Source organism: Geotrypetes seraphini, chromosome 1 (assembly GCF_902459505.1).
Source record: "Geotrypetes seraphini chromosome 1, aGeoSer1.1, whole genome shotgun sequence".
NCBI classification, from domain to species: Eukaryota; Metazoa; Chordata; class Amphibia; order Gymnophiona; family Dermophiidae; genus Geotrypetes; species Geotrypetes seraphini.
The window spans coordinates 520,426,947-520,451,112 of NC_047084.1; the positions used below are offsets into that span (position 1 = coordinate 520,426,947).

At 47.8% G+C, this 24,166-nt stretch overlaps 1 protein-coding gene across 1 annotated transcript in view; it reads right to left on the reverse strand.

Annotated features, from left to right (window-relative positions):
* The window catches only part of SLC12A2 (solute carrier family 12 member 2), a 333,014-nt gene that overhangs the window by 190,798 nt on the left and 118,050 nt on the right, over positions 1–24,166 (reverse strand). Inside the window, exons 8-10 of the mRNA XM_033928970.1 lie at positions 23,656–23,780; positions 23,461–23,545; positions 6,705–6,856 (exon numbers count right to left, since the gene is read on the reverse strand). Of these exons, the coding sequence (XP_033784861.1) occupies positions 6,705–6,856; positions 23,461–23,545; positions 23,656–23,780 (362 nt within the window). The remainder of the gene's footprint in view (positions 1–6,704; positions 6,857–23,460; positions 23,546–23,655; positions 23,781–24,166) is intronic.

Consider the following 24,166-nt stretch of genomic DNA (forward strand, 5'->3'; position numbering starts at 1 on the left):
GGAGACAGAGGGCATAGTTAATATCCCAATGTTTAGGACCCAGACACTGAACATACCAATTATGTGGGCGAGAGCCCAATATGGTCTGAATACATCAAGAGCATTTATTGAAGCCATTCAGTACCATCTTCGACAGAGTGGAAAACAGCCTATGCTAAATCAAAAGGCTCAATGATCTGGGGAGCTCATGAACAGTATCCCAAAAATGATCCATGCTCCTGGGTAAGAAAAAGAGACTCGATGTGGCCATAGGCCAAAAATCAAAAAGTTGAAGAAAACTGAACCAAATGCATGAGAAATACTAAAAACACAATAAAGCACAGTTACTTACCGTAACAGGTGTTATCCAGGGACAGCAGGCAGATATTCTTAACACATGGGTGACGTCACCGACGGAGCCCTCGGTACGGACCTTTTTAACTAGAAGTTTCTAGTTGGCCGCACCGCGCGTGCGCGAGTGCCTTCCCGCCCGACGGAGGAGTGCGTGGTCCCCAGTTAGGATAAGCCAGCTAAGAAGCCAACCCGGGGAGGTGGGTGGGACGTAAGAATATCTGCCTGCTGTCCCTGGATAACACCTGTTACGGTAAGTAACTGTGCTTTATCCCAGGACAAGCAGGCAGCATATTCTTAACACATGGGTGACCTCCAAGCTAACAAAGAGGGAGGTGGGATGGTTGGCCATTAGGAAAATAAATTTTGTAACACAGATTGGCCGAAGTGTCCATCCCGTCTGGAGAACGCATCCAGACAGTAGTGAGTAGTGAACGTGTGAACTGAGGACCAAGTGGCCGCCTTGCAGATTTCCTCGATGGGCGTGGAACGGAGGAAAGCTACAGAAGCAGCCATAGCTCGGACTCTGTGGGCCGTGACAGTTCCTTCCAGTGAGAGACCGGCCCGAGCATAGCAGAATGCAATACAGGCAGCAAGCCAATTTGAAAGTGTCCATTTGGAGACAGGACGACCCAAACGGTTGGGATCGAAAGACAAAAATAGCTGAGGGGATGTTCGTTGAGCTCTGGTACGATCAAGGTAGTAAGCAAGGGCACGCTTACAATCCAGCGTGTGCAACGCCTGTTCCCCAGGATGCGAGTGAGGCTTAGGGAAGAAGACGGGCAACACAATGGACTGGTTGAGGTGAAAAGCCGAGACCACCTTGGGAAGGAATTTAGGGTGGGTACGCAGAACAACCTTGTCATGGTGAAAAACAGTGAATGGTGGGTCAGCAACCAGTGCATGCAGTTCGCTAACCCTCCTGGCAGAGGTGATGGCAATTAGGAAAAGCACCTTCCAGGTAAGAAGCCTGAGCGAAGTAGTGGCAAGAGGCTCAAACGGAGGTTTCATGAGTGCTGAGAGAACCACATTGAGGTCCCAGACGACAGGAGGAGGCTTGAGAGGCGGTTTGATATTGAAGAGACCTCTCATAAATCTGGAAACCAGAGGATGAGCCGTGAGGGGTTTTCCGAGAATAGGCTCATGAAACGCAGTGATGGCACTGAGGTGGACTCTGATGGAGGTAGTTTTGAGGCCAGCATTGGACAGCGAGAGCAAATATTCCAATACAGTTTCCACCGCTAAGGAGGTGGGTTCCTGATGATGCCGGAGACACCACGAGGAGAATCTGGTCCATTTCTGATGGTAACATTGGAGGGTGGCCGGCTTCCTGGAGGCGTCCAAGATGAGGCGGACCGGCTGAGATAGGTTCTCTGGAGAGGTCAGCCCGAGAGAAACCAAGCTGTCAGGTGGAGCGAAGACAGATTGGGATGCAGTAGAGACTGATGCTGCTGCGTAAGTAGAGTAGGAAACACAGGAAGGAGAATGGGTTCCCTGGAGCTGAGTTGGAGCAGGAGTGAGAACCAGTGTTGGCGAGGCCACCGAGGTGCGATAAGAATCATGGTGGCGTTGTCCTTGCGGAGTTTGGACAAGGTCCGCAACATCAGAGGAAGTGGAGGGAAGGCATACAGGAACCGATCCCTCCAGTCGAGCAGGAATGCATCCGGAGCCAGACGGTGAGGAGAGAAGAGTCTGGAACAGAATTGGGGCAGCTGATGGTTGTGAGGTGCTGCAAAGAGGTCCACCTGCGGAGTGCCCCATCGAGCAAAGATGGAGAGCAGAGTCGGAGGGTCCAACGTCCACTCGTGAGGTTGAAGGATGCGGCTGAGATTGTCGGCTAGAGAGTTCTGTTCGCCCTGGATATAGACCGCTCTGAGAAAGAGATTGCGGTCCGTGGCCCAGGTCCAGATGCGCAGAGCCTCCAAACAAAGGGGGCGAGATCCGGTGCCGCCTTGCTTGTTTATGTAGTACATGGCGACTTGATTGTCTGTGCACAGGAGGAGGACTTGAGGGCAGAGAAGATGTTGGAAAGCCTTGAGGGCGTAGAACATGGCTCTGAGTTCCAGGAAATTTATGTGATGACGACGCTCCTGTGGGGTCCAAAGTCCCTGGGTGCGTAGATCTCCTAGGTGAGCTCCCCACGCGTAGGGGGACGCATCTGTGGTGATGATCATAGAGTGGGGGGGCAGATGAAAAAGTAGACCCCTGGAAAGATTTGAGGAGTTCAACCACCATTGGAGAGATTGCTGAAGAGATGATGTCACAGAGATGGGATGAGAAAGAAGATCCGTAGTCTGTGACCATTGGTTGGCGAGAGTCCACTGAGGCGTACGAAGGTGGAGACGTGCCAGAGGAAGGACATGCACCGTCGAGGCCATGTGACCCAGGAGGACCATCATCTGTCGGGCAGGAATGGAGGGATGCATGAGTACCTGACGGCAGAGATGGAGCAGGGTCCGCTGGCGATCGGAGGGGAGAAAGGCCCTCATCAGCGTGGTGTCCAGAACTGCTCCAATGAATTGAAGTCGCTGGGTGGGAAGCAGATGCGACTTGGGGTAGTTGATCTCGAACCCCAGGAGGTGGAGGAGAGAGATGGTGTGATGAGTAGCTTGTAGCACGAGTTGAGATGAAGGTGCTTTCACCAACCAATCGTCCAAGTAGGGGAACACCTGGAGGTTGTGAGACCTGAGGAAGGCCGCCACCACTATAAGGCACTTGGTGAAGACTCTGGGGGAGGAAGCGAGGCCAAACGGTAGCACTTTGTACTGATAGTGGTGGTGTAGCACCTGGAACCGCAGGTAGCGGCGAGAATTCTGATTGATGGAGATGTGAGTGTAGGCCTCTTTGAGGTCCAGGGAACATAGCCAGTCGTGTTGAGAAAGAAGAGGGTAAAGCGTGGCAAGGGAGAGCATTCTGAACTTTTCCTTGACCAGACACTTGTTGAGGTCCCTGAGATCGAGAATGGGACGGAGGTCTCCCGTCTTTTTGGGAACCAGGAAGTAGCGGGAGTAGAATCCCTGACCCCTTTGATCTGGAGATACTTCTTCGATGGCATTGAGAAGGAGGAGGGATTGAACCTCCCTCAGGAAGAGGGGGGTTTGAGATGAGTGTGAAGCAGACTCTACGGGAAGGTTGTCCGGTGGAAGAGTCTGAAAGTTGAGAGAGTAGCCGTGGCGGATGATGTTGAGGACCCACTGGTCCGACGTGATGACTTCCCAACGGCTGGAGAAAATGGTGAGACGACCCCCGATAGGCTGTGGAAGAGGCAGCGAGGGTGGATGACTGGCTATGCCCTGGAGAGAAGAGTCAAAAGGGCTGAGATTGTTTAGCAGGCTGAGGAGGCTTAGAGGGTTGAGTGGCCTGAGATCGAGCCTGGGCATGGTGCTGCTGTTGACGGGGTCGCCGAGATTGTTGGGGAGGCGGATTGAGTGGCCTGGCTGAGAACCTCCGCTGGTAAGATGATTGAGGCCGATAGGGTCGGGCAGGCGGAGCCTTCTTTTTCGGCTTGATCAGGGTGTCCCACCTGGTCTCATGGGCCGAGAGTTTCTGGGTGGTGGAATCCAGTGACTCTCCAAAGAGTTCATCCCCGAGACAGGGGGCGTTGGCCAAACGATCCTGGTGGTTGATGTCCAGGTCGGAGACTCTGAGCCAGGCTAAGCGACGCATGGCTACGGCCATGGCAGAGGCCCGAGAGGTGAGCTCGAAGGAGTCGTATATCGAGCGGACCATATATTTGCGCATTTGGAGAAGGCCAGAGATGTGTTGTTGGAATAGCGGGACCTTGCGCTCAGGAAGGTACTTCTGGAGGGCAGACAGTTGTTGGACCAAATGTTTCAGATAGAAAGAAAAATGGAAGGAATAGTTGTTTGCCCTGTTGGCAAGCATGGCATTCTGGTAAAGCCTCTTGCCAAACTTGTCCATGGTCTTACCTTCTCTGCCAGGAGGGGTAGAGGCATAGACACTGGAGCCCTGAGTCTTTTTTAAGGTGGATTCAACCAGAAGGGACTCATGGGGCAATTGAGATTTGTCGAATCCAGGAATAGGGATGACACGGTAAAGGTTGTCCAGTTTACGGGGGGCTCCCGGTACCGTGAGGGGATTTTCCAAGTTTTTGTAGAACGTTTCCCGTAGGATGTCATGCACGGGAAGCTTGAGGAACTCCTTAGGAGGTTGCTCAAAGTCTAAAGCCTCTAGAAAGGCTTGAGACTTTTTTGAGTCAGATTCTAGGGGAAGGGACAGGGCAGCAGACATTTCTCTCAGAAATTTAGAAAATGAGGACTGCTCTGGTTTAGAGGTGGCATCGGGTGCCGATGGTTCCTCATCAGATGAGGAGGGATCCTCCTCGGTACCGAGAGGAGTTTCCTCCCATAAGTCAGGGTCCCTGACCTCTGGTGCATGTCGAGACACCGGGGTGGAGGGCGCGGTATGGCGAGTCTTGGACAAAGACTTTCCAGAGCGCACCGAAACGGTACCAGGAGAGGACGACCGGCGTCGATCTCGGTCCCGGGAAGAATGCCGTACCGCCTGGTGCCGAGGAGGATCCAATGTGGCCTGAGAATGAACCACCGGATCGCCATGGAGTTGTTGGGCCGAAAGGATCGGCATGGAGGTGTTCACAGGTACCGAAGGGGTGGACACCGGGGGCTCGGTACGGGGCTCGGGCCGGTCTGGTACCGGAAGGAGCGGTGCCAGGATAGTGGGCAACAGGTGTTCAAGTTGTTTCTTTAACTGCTCCTGGAGTTGAGCCTTTAAGATGGCCGAGATACGGTCATCTAGGGGTGGCATCGGAACCGCTTTCTTTTTCTTCGGTTCCTTGGATGCCGCTCCACGCCCCGGCGATGAGGAGGCCGATGACGAGGCACTCACCGAGATCGGGGCGGAGCGTTTGCGGGACCGGTGCGATGCCGGTAGGGATGGTGTCGCCACCGTAGCTGGAGGGCGCTCGAGGGAAGAGGAAGGCTTCTTAGCCGGCTTACCTGGCGCCAGCGACGCCGATGTGGGGTCGGTCGGTGTCGAGGTCGACGGTGCCGATTTTTGAGGTACCGCCGTTGAAGTTGAGGAGTCCATCGCCGACTCGGTGCCGAAGAGAAGAGTTTGTTGAATTCTTCGGTTTTTAAGGGTTCTCTTTTGAAGAGTGGCACAGCGGGTGCAGGAGTCCGCCCGATGCTCCGGACCCAGACACTGCAAGCACCAATTGTGTGGGTCAGTGATGGAGATCGGGCGTGCACACCGCTGGCACTTCTTAAAACCGACCTGCGGGGGCATGAAGGGGAAGATAGCCTCCGCAAAATCGAAGCCCGAGGCCTGTATACTGGCAACAGGCCCCGCCGGGGCAAAAACGAAAAAAAGGGGAAAAAAGCAAAGTTGTTTTTTTTTTTTTTTTTTGCAAATCAAAGAAATATAAACCCGAAGGTAAAGAAAGAAAAAATAAGGAAAAAAAGCGCGAGCGGGAAGGCAAAAAGTGGTTTCAACGGCCGTTGAAAAAACACACGCGTCTTCTTCGCTCCGCGGAAACGAAGAAACTGGCTTATCCTAACTGGGGACCACGCACTCCTCCGTCGGGCGGGAAGGCACTCGCGCACGCGCGGTGCGGCCAACTAGAAACTTCTAGTTAAAAAGGTCCATACCGAGGGCTCCGTCGGTGACGTCACCCATGTGTTAAGAATATGCTGCCTGCTTGTCCTGGGATAAAAAAGTATTATGAGAAAAATTAAGAAAAAAAAAAAAGGGGGAATCAGCTCCATGGAAAAGAACTGATGGTCCACAAGCTGTCAGGTGAAAAGGTACCAGCATGTGCACGATATGGGTACTATCTAAAATATGTAAAGTTACAGTGCATTTGGCAGTGTCCGCACCAGGTTCCGAAGATATCTACCACACGTGAGAACATTATGCCTGCTTGTACTTAGAGACCAGGCTTTACACATAAAGGCATTTTATGCATTGTAACTACCTCCATTATATAAAATCACACAGATGTAGTTTGGATGTGGCAGAGTTGGGATGTGTGCGTCATAAAATACTTAAGTTTACAATACCTGCATACATTTACACAATCTTTGGAGCAAGTGTAAATCTGTGTTTTAATCTGCATGCTGCTGTGACTGACTCTGGGTCTCTATTTTGTAAGAGACATAGGTATATCTGGTGCCTTTAGAGCATAGGGTAACAGATGTGCTTTTTGGATTTTCATCATGTATCCTGTTACAAAGTTATCCCAATTACGTATAAAATTAAACTATTCAACTATTTTCTTTGTAATAAAACTAGTTATGTACTATATTTGGTTTATTAAGGCCTGGGCAACCTAAAATCTTTCAAGCAGAACTGATAAGCCATTAAATAAGTTTAAGAGTTAGGTGCTCACATCTTACCTGGAAGTCTTGCATTAGCCCATATTTGCATTCTGATTCTTTACATGATGAGAAATCAAAATTTAATTTACAAGCTGCATCTGTGCAGTTTGTCAGCTCAGTTGATAGAGAGTTATTAACATTCCCTGTAGCATCCCGGACAACACAAGAACCTGGTACAAATAAAATTCCAAATGACAGTTATTTTTAAATGATAATGTCATTTTACTCTTCTGTTCTTCCATTAAGACTGAGAATTTCTTAACCAAAGATAGATATTCCAGGGTCAACATTAAAACAACCCGAGTAACTTAACTAGACAAATGACTGAATTTCAATCTCCTCCTACAGTTTGTGTTTTGGCCACATGGTTTAGCTAAATCCTAATGGAGGGAGAGGAAGACATCCCCTGCTGATCATCAGCACAATCCAGATTATCAGTCAAAGTACATCACCTGCAATCAGGTAGGATGTATCCTAACAAGCAGTTAGGTGCTCTGCCCCTCCTGCTCCTCTGCAAGCCACTCTGCACAATGCAGGCCTTAGGCCCCGATTGGCTCAGGTGCCTCAGGCTCCTCCCTAAGGAAGTCCCTGATTGGCTCAGACACCTCAGGCCCCTCCCAAGGGAGGAGCCCGAGGCACCTGAGACAATCTGGGCCTTAGGCCCCTCCCCTTGCATCACATGATGCACTGGGGCAGGACATAAGGCCTGCATTGCTGACGGCGGACGGCAGATGAGCAGGAGGGACTGAGCACCCTTCCTGCTCCTGACTTAAAGGTACGGGGGAGGGGGGTGACTTGATTCGACGGTGGGGGGGGAACGATCCTACCCGGCGGTGGGAGTGGCGGGGGGGACCGATGGCAGGAGGGAATGTGAATTCCTTCCATCTTTCAGGGGGGGGGGAAGTGTAATATTGCAACAATTGTTGGGGGGTCATTGGGGAGGCCTGAAGTGGCAGTGGGGGATTTTTTTTTATGGGATAGGTATTTTGCATGTGTAATACACACAAATTATCTGTGCCATTTTTAAAAATAAAAAAAATTTTAACCAGCAGACTTGTCGGTAACAGTTACCAACAGGTCTACAGAAGTCTGGTTTTAGGGTTGTAAAACCCAATGCAAAATAGTCAAGCAAATGTTAGTGAATCAATCACTTCACTATTTTGCATGAGGTTTTACAATTTTGCATGGCCGGATTGGAAAATGGGCGATAGAGGGGAAAAACAAGTGGTGGGCTGTTTTGTGAATTGGGTCGGTTAGCAGTGATCGTCGCTAAACCTATGAAAACAGGTTTAGCAACGATCGCTGACTTTAGTGAATCGGGGCCTAAATAAATCTAAGATGTTAATAAAAAAATTTAAAAAAAAGAGAGAGAAACTAAACTAAACTTACAAAATCAATGCCAGTAAAAATAAATAAATAAAATAAGTCAAGAAACAGATGAAAGGGTGCTTAAGGAATAAGGGCAAAAATTAAAATGCTGAGTACAGCAAAGGGTACAAGAACACATACTTGGTGGGGAGTGGAAGGAAGGGAAATGGGTAGAGATGTGCTGTTCTCTCGTCTCCAGAGCCTATCTGTTCTGGGGCTGAACATACTCTTAACTGACCACCAAAATCATGACAGATAGTTTAAATATCAGAGAAGGCAAAGTGGAAATAAGTTTTAAGATATGTATTGAAGTTACTTAAAAAAAAAAAAAAGTCTCCAGCTTCAAGTTGAAAGGGGATAGATTCCGTACAAACGTAAGGAAGTTCTTCTTCACCCAGAGTGGTAGAAAACTGGAACGCTCTTCTGGAGTCTGTTACAGGGGAAAACACCCTCCAGGGATTCAAGACAAAATTGGACAAGTTCCTGCTAAATTGGAACATACGCAGGTGAGGCTGGACTCATTTAGAGCATTGGTCTTTGACCTGGGGGCCGCCACGTGAGCAGACTGCTGGGCATGAGGGACCACTGGTCTGACCCAGCAGCATTCTTATGTTCTTAGAGGCAATCCACATGAAATGAGGTGAACCTAGTAGTATATAGGCTGATTCTATGGTGTAATAAACTATTTAAAGCCTCATTTAGGCAAGACATTCCAAATAAAAAGTGCCACTCAGATAAATGCATGCAACTTCAAATCCACTAGTCTTTTCCTTACATGATAGAATACTCAAAAATTTGTTTGCTGACCTTAAAAACTGTCTAGGAACAAATGGCCTGATCGTATTTTTCGCTCCATAAGAGACGCACTTTTTTTCCACCCAAAAGTGGGTGGAAATCTCGGTGCTTCTTACGCAGCAAAGATACAAATTTTGTTACACCCCCCCCCCGTTCTGTTGTAAAACACCCCACCCCCACTGCTGCACCATCTTTTTAAAAACACACACCCCTACCCCGCCTGCCATCATCATCATCATCGTGGTCGAGCGTGTATCCCTCCCTCGCAGCCTTCGCTCTGCCGAGCTCCTCCTTATTTCACGACCAGCGGCACACAGGTCAGGAGCAAACTTTCTGTGCTTCCGCTTGGGCCCCCACCGCTTTCTGAATGGCTGCCACCAGTTCTCACGGGACTCGTGAGAACAGATGGCAGTCATTTAGAAAATGGTGCGGGCCCAAGCAGGAGCGCGGAAAGCTTGCTCCTGACCTGTGTGCCGCTGGCTGGGAAATAAGGAGGAGCCCAGCAGAGTGAAGGCTGTGAGCACCGTCTAGCAGCCCTGTGTAAAGATCAAGGTGTATGCTGTGGCAGGGAGGGCAGCCGGCTGGAGCTGCTTGGCCCACGAGCAAGGGGGGGGGGGGAGGGCTGGAGCCAACAGAACCACGAGAAGAGGATGGGTGGGCTGGATTTAAAAAGGTATGGGTGGCTTGGAGCTGGCTGGCTTGCTGCCATTACACGTGCCTACCATTAGACATACCCACCACTACACGTGCCCTGTACCCTGCCTGGCCTACCAATAGACCACCAAAGGGGGTACAGGGTACATCATTTGGTTCAGAATTTTTTTTAATTTATTGGTTTTTCCTCCTCTACAGGTGGGTGTGTCTTATGGTCAAGTGCATCTTATAGAGCAAAAAATACGGTTGTTAACTTGGGCTCCTGTTTGTCAACAGAAAAAGGATCTGTTTATCTTTTTAGGTGTTTAGGTCAGTCTGGTCCAAGTTGTTGTGCAAAGTTAGGTATGGAGCAAGGCTCAAGTTGCTGCTTTGCACATGTAAGTACATTTCAAGAATGATAAACAGCTTGCTGTGGCTTGTGATTTAACAACAAAAGAATAACCATACTGGGTCAGACCAGTGGTCCATCTAATCTAGTATCGTGTTTCTACAGTGGCCAATCAAGGTCACAAGTATCTGGCAGAAACCCAAACAGTAGAGGATTATCACAAATACCAATCAGGATTCCGCACACACTACAGCACCGAAACAGCCATAGCCTCCTTCGTGGACTACATCACCTGCGTACTTAGTTTAGGGAATCATGCACTAGTCCTAGAGAATGACACGGGGAAAAAATCTGTCCCCGTCACTGCACCGTCCCCGGCCCACCATCCTCTGCACCACCCCGTCACCGTCACCGCCATCCCTTTCACCGCCCCGTCACTGCCATCCCATTCACCGCCCCGTCACCGTCCCCGTCTAGCACCCATCTTCTTCCCTCCGCTCCCCCATAGTCTGGCATCTGTCTTCTTCCCTTCCAGCGTCTTCTCCCCACTCTGCCTTCCACATTTCCTTTCAGGGTCTGTTCCTCTCTACCCTCTTTCAATGTCTGTTCTATTCCTTTCCACCACCACCCTTCCCTCCCTCCTTTACCATCTGTTCCTTTCTACCACCCTTCTTTCATATCTTCTATCAGTCCCCCCACCATCACTAGCAGTCTCTCTTCTCCCTTACCATGAGCAAATAGAACTTCTGAAAATTGTATTGCTGAGGCATTATTTCTAGTACGCCTTTTTTTCCAGATGGATAATGACATCAATTTTATAATTCTTACTGTCTGCTCTGATTTCATTCACAATTTGGTTTATGTTTTGTACCTGAGGATTCCATGAGGCATTTAACCTTTTCCTGTCTCTTCTGTGATTTCAAGTTGATTCCTACAATAATGGAGTCTCAAGGCAGTAGCAGTTTTCTATTTTGGGCTCTTTTGACATTGTTTAAGGGATTTCTTGTACATTTGGTGCTGGTCTTCTTTAATGAGGTCACTTCAGAATCTATTTCCAAGGAAGAGAAACTTTTTCCCTTTCACCCCCTCCTTCCTTGTGTGAGCCGGAACACACGGTCCCCGCAAGCAAGTAATTTTATATCATTTTCATTCTATTCATTCATAGAAATTAAAGTCTAGATAATGCCAGTCACATAACAAAACATGATTTTACAAAAATAATTCCCTGCACAGTCAAGCCTGCAAGGATTACTAGATGTCTTTCCGCAGCTCCCCTCCCTCCCTCCCCCTTACCTTTGTGGCCAAGTCAAAATGATCTACCAACAATAAAATTTTAAAAACACAAAGCACGCTGTACGCAGAGAAAATGTTAATTATCATTTATATTCCGCGGGTTTTCAAAGAGGTCAAGGCAGATGACTTTATGCAATGTCACCTCAGTAACAACTATACAAAAATAGACAAATATTCCCCCTCCCTTTTTACTAAACTGCGATAGCGGTTTTTAGCGTAGGGAGCTGCGCTGAATGCCCCACACTGCTCTCGACGCTCATAGGCTCCCTGCGCTAAAAACTGCTATTGCGTTTTAGTAAAAGGAGGCCATAGTGCAAAATATAGACAGCAGATATAAATTCTCAAAACGGACACATTTTGATCACTAAGTTGAAAATAAAATCATTTTTCCTACCTTTTTGTCTGGTGATTTCATGAGTCTCTGGTCCTTCTTCTTTCTTCTCCTGCCCCCCCCTCTTTCTTTCTCTCTCCCCCTTGCTCCCCTCTTTATTTCTGCCTTTCTTTCTCTCTCCCCCTGGCCCCCCTCTTTATTTCTGCCTTTCTTTCTCTCTCCCCCTGGCCTCCCTCTTTATTTCTCTCTCCCCCTGGCCCTCCTCTTTCTTTCTGCCTTTCTTTCTCTCCCCCTTGACCCCCTCTTTATTTCTGCCTTTCTTTCTCTCTCCCTCTGGCCCCCCTATTTATTTCTGCCTTTCTTTCTCTCTTCCCCTGGCCTCCCTCTTTATTTCTCTCTCCCCCTGGCCCTCCTCTTTCTTTCTGCCTTTCTTTCTCTCCCTCTTGACCCCCTCTTTATTTCTGCCTTTCTCTCTCTCCCTGACCCCTCTTTATTTCTGCCTTTCTTTCTCTCTCCCTCTGGCCCCCCTATTTATTTCTGCCTTTCTTTCTCTCTTCCCCTGGCCTCCCTCTTTATTTCTCTCTCCCCCTGGCCCTCCTCTTTCTTTCTGCCTTTCTTTCTCTCCCTCTTGACCCCCTCTTTATTTCTGCCTTTCTCTCTCTCCCTGACCCCTCTTTATTTCTGCCTTTCTTTCTCTCTCCCCCTGGCCCCCCCTCTTTATTTTTTCCTTTCTTTCTCTCTCCCCCTAGCCCCCCACAAAGCCATCATGCCAATTTCTCCACTTCCACGATTCTTTCCCTACCCTCACCCCCAAGCCAGCAGCCGATTTCTCCCTGCTCCTTCCCCGATGTCCTGAACTTCATCGGGCAGCAGCAGCATTCACAATTCACTGCTGTTGCCCGCTTCAGGCCTTCCTCTCTGTCGGGTCCTGTCTTCATGAAAACAGGAAGTAGGCAGGACCCGGCAGAGAACAAGGCCTGAAGCTGGCAACAGCAGCGAATTGTAAACGCTGCTGTTGTTTGAAGAAGGTAATGGAGCACGAGGCAGACCGCTTCTCCCCCCTCCCAGCCGAACCCCCGCTGACCCTCCTATCCCCCCCTCCGTGAACCTTTTTGACCCTCCCAGCGAGAGCAGCAAACCTCCTTCGCAATGTCTCTTACAGGTTGAGAAAACTGAAGAGGAGTTATGTTGAGAGGTACCAAACTGTCAGGTGTAGAGAATTAGACTGCAGGTTGGGATGAAGCAGAGATCCCTGACTCTGTAAGCAGAGATGGAAAAGGTATAAGGTATGGCTCCCTGCTGCTGAGCTGAAGTAGAAGGGAGTACCAAGGTTGTCTCGGCCACCGAGGAGCAATCAGAACCATGGTAGCATGATCGTTCTTCAACTTGACAAGAGTCTTGAGAATGAGAGGGAATGGAGGGAATGCATACAGGAAGAGATTTGTCCATTCCAGAAGAAAAGAATCTGCTTAGAGGCGATGAGCAGAATATATCCTGGAGCAGAATTGAGGCAGTTTGTGGTTGTGGGGAGCTGCAAAGAGATCTATCTGAGGCGTTCCCCACTATGAAAAAAATGTGATGAAGAGCCGAGGAATGGAGTGTCCATTCGTGACCTTGCAGAAGACGACTTAAGTTGTCCACCAAGCAATTTTCCACCCCTTGGATGTAAACAGCTTTGAGGAAGATGTTGTGGTGGATTGCCCAGTCCCAAACCTTCAGAGCTTCTTGACAAAGGAAGGAAGATCCCGTCCCTCCCTGTTTGTTGACATAGTACATGGCGACTTGGTTGTCCGTCTGAATGAGGACTACCTGGTCGTGAAGATGTTGAAAAGCATTGAGAGCCTTGAAGATCGCTCTGAGTTCCAACAGATTGATGTGACACTGACGATCCGTACTGGTCCTTGAGTACTGGCCTTGAGTACGGAGACCATCGAGATGAGCGCCCCAAGCGTAGGTCGAGGAATATGTTGCGTGGACCTTCTGATGGGGGGGCGTTTGAAACAGCAAGCCTCTGGAGAGATTAGAAGAGAGCATCTCAATGAAGGAGTGACTGCAATGTGTCGAGAAAGTGGGTCGCAGACCTGTGTCCACTGAGATGCCAGGGTCCACTGAGGAATTCTGAGGTGAAGTCTGGCAAAAGGAGTCACGTGTACTGTGGAGGCCATGTGTCTTGCTAAGATGGAGGAGCGGGAAGACACTGTATGACAGAGCTGAAGGACAGCTTCCAGATGTTGTTGCAGAAAGAATGCTCTGAGTTGGATGATGTCCAGAACAGCTCCGCTGAATTGTAGTTTCTGAGAGGGTAGAAGCTGAGATTTGGGAAAGTTGATTTCGAATTCCAAACTCTGTAGGAACCATGTAGTCCGTTGGGTCGCTACAATAACCCCCTGAGATATTGAATCTTTGATGAGCCAGTCATCTAGGTAGGGAAAAACCTGAAGACCATGGTTCCTTAGAGCTGCTGCTACCACTACCAGGCACTTGGTGAATACTTTTGGAGAGGAAGCCAGGCCAAAGGGAACACTCTCTATTGATAATGCAGATTCCCCACCTGAAATCTGAGATATTGACGGGAGGCCGGATGAATGGGAATATGAGTGTATGCCTCCTTGAGATCCAGAGAGCATAACCAGTCATTCTGATCTAGAAGGGGATAAAGAGATGCCAGGGACAACATGCAAAATTTTTCTTTGACTAAAAATTTGTTGAGAGCCCTGAGAACCAGAATGGGTCGCAGATCACCCGTCTTCTTCGGAACAAGGAAATAACGGGAGTAAAACCCCCTGTTCTGCTGTTCCAAAGGAACTGGTTCGATGGCACGGAGACGAAGCAGAGCTTGAGCTTCCTGAAGAAGAAGGGCAGTCTGGGATGGACTGGAAGGATACTCTCTTGGGGAAAGCTCTGGTGGAACCTGAGTGAAATGAAGAGAGTATCCTTCCCTGATGATTGATAGCATCCAGAGGTCGGATGTGATTGTCTCCCATCGGTGGTAAAAATGATGGAGACGACCTCCAACAGGGGGAAGAGAGGACAGAGACAGAACGGTGGAGGTTATGCTCTGTTTTAAACAGTCAAAAAGGCTGTGTAGCCTTAGGTGCAGCAGAAGGTTCTGTTGCTTCTGAGTCTGCTGTTTCTTAAGAGGAGGGCGAGTGTAAGGAGCCTCTGATAAATAGAAGGAGGGCGTGCAGGCTTGGCAGGAGCTGGCTTTGGCTTATGTCTGACAACAGAAGCAAAGGATTTTTCATGCTCAGACAATTTCTTGGTGGTTGCCTCAATAGATTCATCGAAGAGGTCATTGCCTGTACAAGGAATATAAGCCAAGCGGTCCTGAAGATTAGGATCCATGTCAATGTTTCAAAGCCAAGCAAGGCAGCGCATTGCTACAGAACAAGCAGCTGCCCTGGCAGACAACTCAAAGGCATCGTAAGAAGACTGAAGTAGATGTAATCTGAGTTGTGATAGAAGAAGCTATGACTTCTTGAAATTCAAAGTGCTTTTGAGTATCTAAATAATTGATAAATTTAGGCAAAAGAGCAATGAGGAACTCAAAATAAGTGATAAAATGAAAATTGTAATAAGGACTTTAGAGGACATCATGGCATTTTGATAGATGTGACGTCCAAATTTGTCCATAGTTTTCCCTTCCCTTCCAGGAGGAACGGTAGCATATACCTTGGAAGGATGGGACCTCTTCAAGGATGACTCCACAAGTAGGGATTGGTGAGATAATTGTGAATTCTCAAATCCTTTGCGATGGAGAGTTTTATATCTGGAGTCCAATTTGCCTGGAACAGCTGGAATTGCATAAGGAGTCTCCAGGCATCTGGTAAAAGTCTGAGACAAAAGCTTGTGAAGAGGAAGCTTAAGTGACTCTGCCGGAGGTTGAGGAAGATGCATGACTTCAAGATACTCCTTAGAGTATTTGGAACAAGCATCCAATTGAAGGTCCAAGTCTATAGCCATCTGACAAAGAAAAGAGGAGAAAGATAGCTGATCCGCCAATGCCTTGCCTCGAGAAGGACTCGGTCGTCAAGGCAGCCTGGGTCAAAGATGAAGCTTCAGCCGGAAAAATGGTGTCAAAAGAATAGGGAGACTTAGACGAAGCAATCAAAACCGCTAGTCCTCGAAGTTTGGAAATGGAGACCTCGATCGAGGAGTCTATGGTCTAGTAGAACTGGATGGTGTAGATCGAGGCTTAGTTGAAGAAGGACGCACTTTGGAAGAAGAGCTATGCCTAGAAGTATGCCTCGATGAAGGCCTCGAACATCTGTGAGAAAGGTGCTTGGAAGCAGATCTCAAAGTTAGAGGAGACTTCGCCCCGGAGATGGAAGCAGTCGATGGCACCAAGGAATGGATGGGGCTGGAAGCTGTGGATCGAAGCTCCAGAGGCTTGATGGAAGAACCTCGATGCACTCCCAAAGGCTCCGCTCCTTGTATGGAGTGTGAGGATTCCTGTCGAGGCACTTGTAAAGAATCTGCTCCTTTCTTTACGTGCAGAGATGCCAGACCAGTCACTCGCAGAGACTCTGCTCCCTGCATAGAGTGTGTAGTCTCAGTCTGAGGTATAGGAAGAGGCTTGATCTCGCGGGAGTCTGCAGAATGCCCAGGCTGGATTAGAGTAACAAGCTTCGGTCCCATATTAGTGAGGAACTGAATGAATTGCTGCTCTAACATGGTCTGGAAAGAAGTCGGCAAGGATGGATCCGCGTCAGAAACCAGACCACCTGCTTTGGCTGGAGGTTCCACAGAGGCAGTGAAAATGTGCTTCGAATTGGAAAGTCTTAGGCACTTTAAGCACCACCGCTGGAACTTTCTGCTGAGCTATCTGACCTGAGGCTACAGGGGAAGATACAGCAGATGTCGTCGAAGAAAGAGCCGCTGCAAACGATGAAGGTCTGATAAGGCTCGAGGTCGAAGCAGTGGAGGCAGGAGGAACCGAGGTCGAAGGTAATACTGAGGTCGGCTTCGGAGTCAAAGGAAGTGGTCGAAACCATCCCAAAGAGCTTCTCCACTGAAAGCAGACGACGTTTAAGGGCTCGAGGTTGAAGAATAGCACAGCGCTCGCACGACTTCGGGTGATGGTCTGGCCCAAGGCATTTGAGGCACCTACTGTGTGGGTCCGTAAGAGAAATCGCATGCTGACACTGGCTACACTTTTTGAAGCCTGTTGTTGGCCGGGATATAGGAGGAAACACAGCCCCTGCAAGGTCGAAACCCCTGGGCTGCGGCCGAGCAGCATGCCCTGGCAGCCGAACGGAAGAAATAATTTTTTTTTCTTTTTTTAAACAAGAAATAAAAGTAATAAACTAAATACAGCGTTTCATGAAGAAAAATAACACAAACCGCGGTGAGAGAAGGCACAAAGTAAGTAAGTTGAACGCAGAGAGTCAAAGAGGGACTTCTCGGCTCCGCGGAAAACTGAGGAGACACGCCCTGTGCTGGACGGGAAGGTACTCGCACATGTGCAGTGCGGCTGACTCGAAACTTCTAGTTTCTTCAAGCAAGTCTGCTTGCGAGGCTTCCGCATCGGGGCTACGTCGATGATGTCACCCATATGCGAGAATAGGCTGCCTGCTTGTCCTGGGATAAACATTGATATCAGGATGCCAGAGAAACTAAAACTGAAAGAAGACTGGGTTCCCACTCCACTCATTATAAAGCAGGGAGTAGAGCGGACCTGCTGAAAATCTAAGATCAACTCCCACAGCAAGTCAGCGATAACAGAGCTGAGGGTCTGAACAGCCAGCAGACCATGGGGTTATCCCCCTGATCAAGGGCCACCACTGTATCTAGCGTACATGCACCTGCCTGCGATCTTGCAACTCCCGTCAGGAAAGGCTCTGTGACAATAAGAACATAAAAACAAACCTCTCATCCTCTGAGTTCCCCGAGGAAAGACCTACCAGGTCCTGGTCAGCCTCTGATTCTGAGGCAGACGCGCTCTAGGAACCCCCGCTTCCTCATGTGCCTCCTGCTGTGCTGTCACACATCCCTTGAGGACTTCAGCTATCCAGAAAAGCTCTCCACATTAGATTGACAAATTCTGGAGAAAATGTATTAGACAGTGTGGAGTCTCCTTTAGAAGAGACTAGTATGCATTCTTGGGCTCCACAACCTCCACGCCACTGCATTTAGGATATCTGTCATTTTGGGGCTCTGGAAGGAATTTACTCCCAACCAACAAATCCCCTAAACGTTCCTTGGCCATAGAGAGCAAAAGGGAGGCTAAGCAGACTGCCCCTTTCACATGCTGCATGGCATGTCGTGCAAAGGTGCAAACATGGCATGGATTAGGGTAAAGGAGCCCGAGGACTCAATCCCTGCTAGTTTTGAGGCAAAACAAGGTGATTAGAAGCTTCTGGAGAACTAAAATAAAAAAAAGGAAAATCCAAGATGGCTACAGCAGCAGCGTTTGGCACCAAAAAAATGGCTCCAAAATGCTTTAAGTAAAACAAAACCCCAGGATTTAAGAGGTGGGGAAACCTAAGGGAAGGGGCAGAAACCTAGAAAAAAAGGTTTTAAAGACCCCCGCCCCACCAATTTTCTTCGTATGATGTAACAGCCTTACTCACTGTTACCTGTGCTGAGAGTGGGGAGTGTGTGGGGCAGTGATTAAAGCTACAGCCTCAGCACCCTGAGGTTTTGGGTTCAAATCCACACTACTCCTTGTGACCCTGAGCAAGTCACTTAATCCCCCCATTGCCCCAGGTACATTAGATAGATTGTGAGCCCACCTGGACAGACGGGGAAAATGCTTGAATACCTGAATAAATGCATGTAAACTGTTTTGAGCTCCCTGGGGAGAACAGTATAGAAAATTGAACAAATAAATTTTAAAAAAAATGTTCTGTAGCTTGCCTCAGCTTCAAAAGTAACTGGATCTGGGAGAAGAAATCTTCGGGCTGCCAGTCAGACTGGTGTCTTACACAGCCTCAAACCCCTGCAGACATGAAGGGGAGGAAAGCGAAATGAAGCTGGCATCCAGCATAACCCCACTGAGCCCCATATGGATATCTAACAGCCTGCGCACAAGTCCCTGCAATGCAATAGGTGAGCAATGCTACAAGGGGAACAGACCCAGAGCTCCAAAACATTTCTGCAGGCTTCCCAATAGTTACCACAGAGGGAATGGCCTGTCAGCTGCAGATCTGTCTGCTTCTCCTCCACACAGGCAGAGCTAGACCCTCGACTAGGGGATCTCTGAGCAACAAATCCGTTAAAAAAATGTGAAAACAAAACAAACAAAAGACCAAATAAAATAATGAAATAAACAGAACAAATGTCCTTACAGTTTGTATATATAAGGAATAAACTGAAGGGGGGCAGCAGAGCCCTCTAACGAAGAAGGATGGATTCAAATATTGGAGTGGATTTCTTCTACACGACTCGCAAGCACTGGAATATTACCCTTCCGTCCAGAATGACACACCCATTACACTAGAAATAGAATTGGGCCCTAACTGAACAGCCAATGGTCTGCTTTAGGAGAAGAGGGGATGGCAGCAAAGTTTGTTTATTTACAAGCTTGAGATATATAGAATTTCATTAACCATTTCTTTTGGGCTAAACATGCCTATTAAGTAATGAGTCATACTTTCCAGCATGGGAGGAGGAACATCAAGGTACATGAAGAGGTACAGCATGGGAGGGAGGAACTATCAAGGTACAAGAATAGGATGCTAACAGCCCACCCTCCCTCCTTAATTTCCTTAAGCTATACTTGTTGGGTAGAATAATCTATGACTTCTAAATAGTAGATTCTGCCCCCCACTCCAACGTTCAAAAAAAGCACATACAATCATTTTGTTGGATCTCTGAAGAGTTATGTTTGTGCTACCTAGACTATCTTTATCTTTTTATTGCTTCCTGAGCTTATGTGAATAGTTGGTCATCCTATTGCATTATGTCTGAAAATGAGCAGCACCCAAATTTTAAGGTAAGTTTTATAGTACAGTGGTACCTCGGTTTATAAGTGTTTTGCAAGACGAGCAAAACATTCGCAAAATCGGCGCCTCAGTAACCGAGCTTGCCTCGATTTGCGAGTGACGACCCCGCAATCCGGCACCCTCCCCACTGCGATCCGGCACCCCCCCTCCCCCCCACCACAATCTGAAATCCCCCAGACCCACCTGAACATACTTCTTACTTCCATCTGGCCATCGGCACCGGCATGTCCTGTGTGCTGGTGCCGGTGCCCGAAGATCTGCCTCCTCTTCTTTGCTGGGCCCAGCAAAGAAGAGGAGGTAGATCTTCGGGCACCGGCACCAACGCACAGGACATGCCGGTGCCGGTGGCCAGATGGAAGTAAGAAGCATGTTCAGGTGGGTCTGGGGAATTTCAGATTGCGGCGGGGGGGGGGGGGGGGGCAGGATCGCGGGGGGGGGGGGGGTGTCGGATCACGGGGGGGGGCCTTCGGGGGGAGCAATGCTGGTTCTCGGGGGGGGGGGTAGAGCAGCACCCCTGGCCTCGGGGGGTGGGGGTGAGAGGGAACGTATCAAGCGAGTTTCCCTTAGTTCCTATGGAGAAATCCACTTTGATATACGAGTATTTTGGTTTACGAGCATGCTTCTGGAACTAATTATGCTCGTAAACCAAGGTACCACTGTATTACCTTTCTTTTGAAAGCATCACTGTACCAAAAGGTCCATCAAGCTCAATATTCTGTTTCCAACAATGCCGAACCCAGGTCACATGTAAGTGACCCCAAAGAATAAAATAGATTTCAAGTTGCTCATCCCAGGAACAAGCAGAGGATTTTCAGTTTGGGGGGGTGGGGTGGGTTTTAAGGAGCTTGTTCAAACCTTTTTTAAAACCCTGCTTAACTAACCATTTTTACTGCATTCTTTAACAATGAATTCCAGATCTGAATTATACATTTAAGAAATTTTCTCCAATAAGTTCTGAATGTATTGCTTAGCAACTTCATTGTATCCCTCTAGTTCTTTTACTTTAGGAAAGAGTAAACAGGCAATTCATGTCTACCCTTTCCATGCCACTCATTTATAGACTTCAATTCTCTCTCCTCAGCTGTCTTCTCCAAGCTGGAGTGCTCTAGCCTCATTAGCCTTTCCCTGTAGGGGAGTCATTGCAGCCATTCCTCATATTTCTTCACCGAGAGAGTGGTTGATCCTTGGAACGAGCTCCCGGTGCAGGTGATCGAGGCAAACAGCATGCAAGAATTTAAGAGCAAATGGGATGCCCATGTGGGATCCCTTAGAGGGTTAAGCCAAGGGAACCTGTCACCAGGAGTGGGATCCCTAGGATAGTAGACTTGGGGGTGGGTCAGTAGAGTGGGCAGACCTGATGGGCTATGGCCCTTATCTGCCGTCATGTTTCTATTCCATCCCTTTATTATTTGTTGTCTCTCTGTACCTTTTCTATTTCTGCTGTCTTTGAGCTGCAGTGACCAGAACTGTACACAATATTCAAGGTACAGTTACACCATAAAGCAACACAAAGGCATAATATTCTCTTATTCTCTATTCCTTTTCTATGGATTCCTAACATTCTATTTGCTTTTCTAGCTGTGTTGAACTGTGGAGAAGCAGGCCAACCCTCATCCACATGAGAAAAATCCCCAGAGTCCGCCATCGACTTGTCCGCAGCTATAGAGCTCACACAGCCATCAAAGCAGAGCCCCAACGTTGTTCAATGCTTTCCGCAGCAGGAACAGCATTTAACTACTTCAGATGCAATAATCATTGGTGCCGTGAGTACAAATGCATGCAGTGTCAATGGACCCAAAAGTATGCAAAAATTATACGGCAAAAATATATGCCAGAAATATAAGAATCAAAGCAGTATAAAAAATATACAAAGAAAATATATGTACTTGGCCCAGGGAGGGCGAGTAGGATGACTTACCCAATTCTAAGTAATTTACTAGGAGAGCCTTTAGCCACAGACACAACTGGCCCGTTGTCAGCATAGGAAACTGATGAAGCTTCTATCTGACAGTGCTGTCTTCCTTTTGTGCTTTGTTTAATGTGGGGAAGGAGAATCTGCACTACAATACACTAGGAGGGTAGGATAGGGATCTGGGGTGACTAGGTGTATCCCCTGGAGGGTGAGGAAGGGACCAGGTGTAATCCCTAAAGCTGGCACTGCTCAGACAGAGCACCCTTGAGCTCAACTGATCTAGGCCAGCCCAGGAGAAAAATAGCAAAAACCAGGAGCTCATAACGGCACATCCACCTGCCTCCTGGAGACAGTATACTAATTGACTAGGAGGCTCAATATCTAATAAGTAAAAGTGCAAAGTCTAAACCAGGGGTACCCACACTTTCTGGGCTTGTGAGTTACTTTTAAAATGACCAAGTCAAAATGATCTACCAACAATAAAATTTTTAAAAACACAAAGCACACTGTACGCAGAGAAAATGTTAATCATCATTTATATTCCGTAGGTTTTCAAAAAGGTCAAGGCAGATGGCTTTATCAATGTCACCTCAGTAACAGCTATACAAAAATAGACAAATATACCCCCTCCCTTTTTACTAAACCACGATAGCGGTTTTTAGCACAAGGAACTGTGCTGAATGTCCTGCGCTGCTCTCGATGCTCATAGGCTCCCTGCGCTAAAAACCGCTATTGCAGTTTAGTAAAAGGGGGCCATAGTGCAAAATATAGACAGCAGATATAGATTCTCAAAACGGACACATTTTGATCACTAAATTGAAAATAAAATCATTTTTCCTACCTTTGTTGTCTGGTGATTAGTCTCTGGATGCACTTTCTCTTTTCTTTTTTTTTTTACTGTGCATCCAATATTTATTCCCTTCTTTTAGCCTGCTGTATGCTTCCAGACCTCATTCCCTCTGCCAACTTTTTCTTCCTCTCTCCCTGCCCCCTTTCTTTCTTTCTTTTTCTCCTCTTTCTTTCTGTCTCCCTGCCTGCACCTTCTTTCTGTCTCCCTGCCTGCGCCTTCTTTCTGTCTCCCTGCCTGCGCCTTCTTTCTGTCTCCCTGCCTGCGCCTTCTTTCTGTCTCCCTGCCTGCGCCTTCTTTCTGTCTCCCTGCCTGCGCCTTCTTTCTGTCTCCCTGCCTGCGCCCAAGCCACTGCCGCCCCATCAGGGAACAGGCCTTCAAACCACATCCGCCCCAAGCTCTCCCTGCTTCCCCACGCAGAAGCATCGGGGGCTGACCAGTATTCCTCTCCCCGACGTCATTTCTGAAGTCAGAGAGGAAGTTCCGGGCTAGCCAGGCAGCGATTGGCTGGCCCGGAACTTCCTCTCTGACATCAGAATTGACGTTGGGTGGGGAAAGTTCGTCGGCTCAGCACTTCTGAGTCGGGAAGCAAGTAGAATGCGAAGGCAACGCGATTGACTCGCGTTGCCTTCACGATCTACCAGTCAATCGCGATCGATCTTTTGGGCACCCCTGGTCTAAACTATCTCCACCTGCTGGTAGATGGGCACAACCCACTAGTCTCTGGATTCATCTGCTGCTGAGACTAAGGAAACTGCAGATACTATTCTGCTTAATATGTTGTATTTTACCATGCATTATTTTGATCTTTTTTTTGGTATGTAATTTCCTGGAACACATGCAATATATTCAAAAAGTACCCCCTTTATATATATATTTTTTTTGTTAAGAGTGGTGCTCATATGGGGGGGGGGGGGGGGGGGGAGTGAGCAGTGTTACTTCTAAGCTGCGCTATCCAGTACCTGAGTAAATTTCAGAGTAGCTAGCAAACCATATAACCATGTTAAAAATAATTCTGGAAACATGAAATAAATACTCAGAAAGATTTAGGGCCCCGTTTACAAAGCAGCAGTAGCAAGTCTGCCATGGCAAATGCACCAAAGCCCATGCAATTTCTAAGGGCTTCGGTGCATTTGCTGCAGCAGACTTGCTATCACAGCTTTGTAAAAGGGGCCCTTAATGAGTTATTTAAGATCCTAAACAATCACTGTGAAATTCCAGCATGCAGCATGCTATTCATGTTCATAATTTTTAGTGACAAGAACGTGGCAACATTCAGGTATATCATCAAAACACTTACCTACAGACACAGCAACTCCCATGTAAACTATTGTGGTTATTAAAATGGCCAACATTGTTCCTCTAGGTATGGCTAATTGAGGATCCTTGAAAAATAACAAAAGTACGTTTTTAAAATGATTCTTAATGTACACATTTTTAAAACAAACATGGAGAATGAATATTTTCTATTAACAATTATTTTCATCCTACTCACCGCAAGATCACCCGAGATATTTGCTCCTGCTAATATACCAGTAGCAGCAGGGAAGAAAATTGCAAAAACGGTGAAGAATGTTTCTCCACGAAAATCTGGCCCAAAGTTTTCCATAAATATATCACCTATCAGGAATCAAAACAAAAATCTCAATGGGTTCAGAAACTCTCAATACATTAAGAATGTCTATTTTAATAAAATGTATAATCAAAACATAATAAATTCCTAAACTAAACCATGACAATAACAGAACAGCAGAGTTATCTGTAGCAGGTGTTATCCAAGGGCAGCAAGCAGATATTCTCACATGTGGGTGACCTCATCTACAGAACCCAGCAAGGTCAAAAGTATACTGTCACTATAAAACTTTAAGACCACCCATACCATGTGTGCAGGTGCCTTTCATTTTGATGTTGGCTCGCAGGGCCATCAGTTCAGTTATTGAGAATGGCACTGGGACAAATTGCTTCCATCCTCGTGGGCTCTCTCTCCATCACACTATAAACTCGGG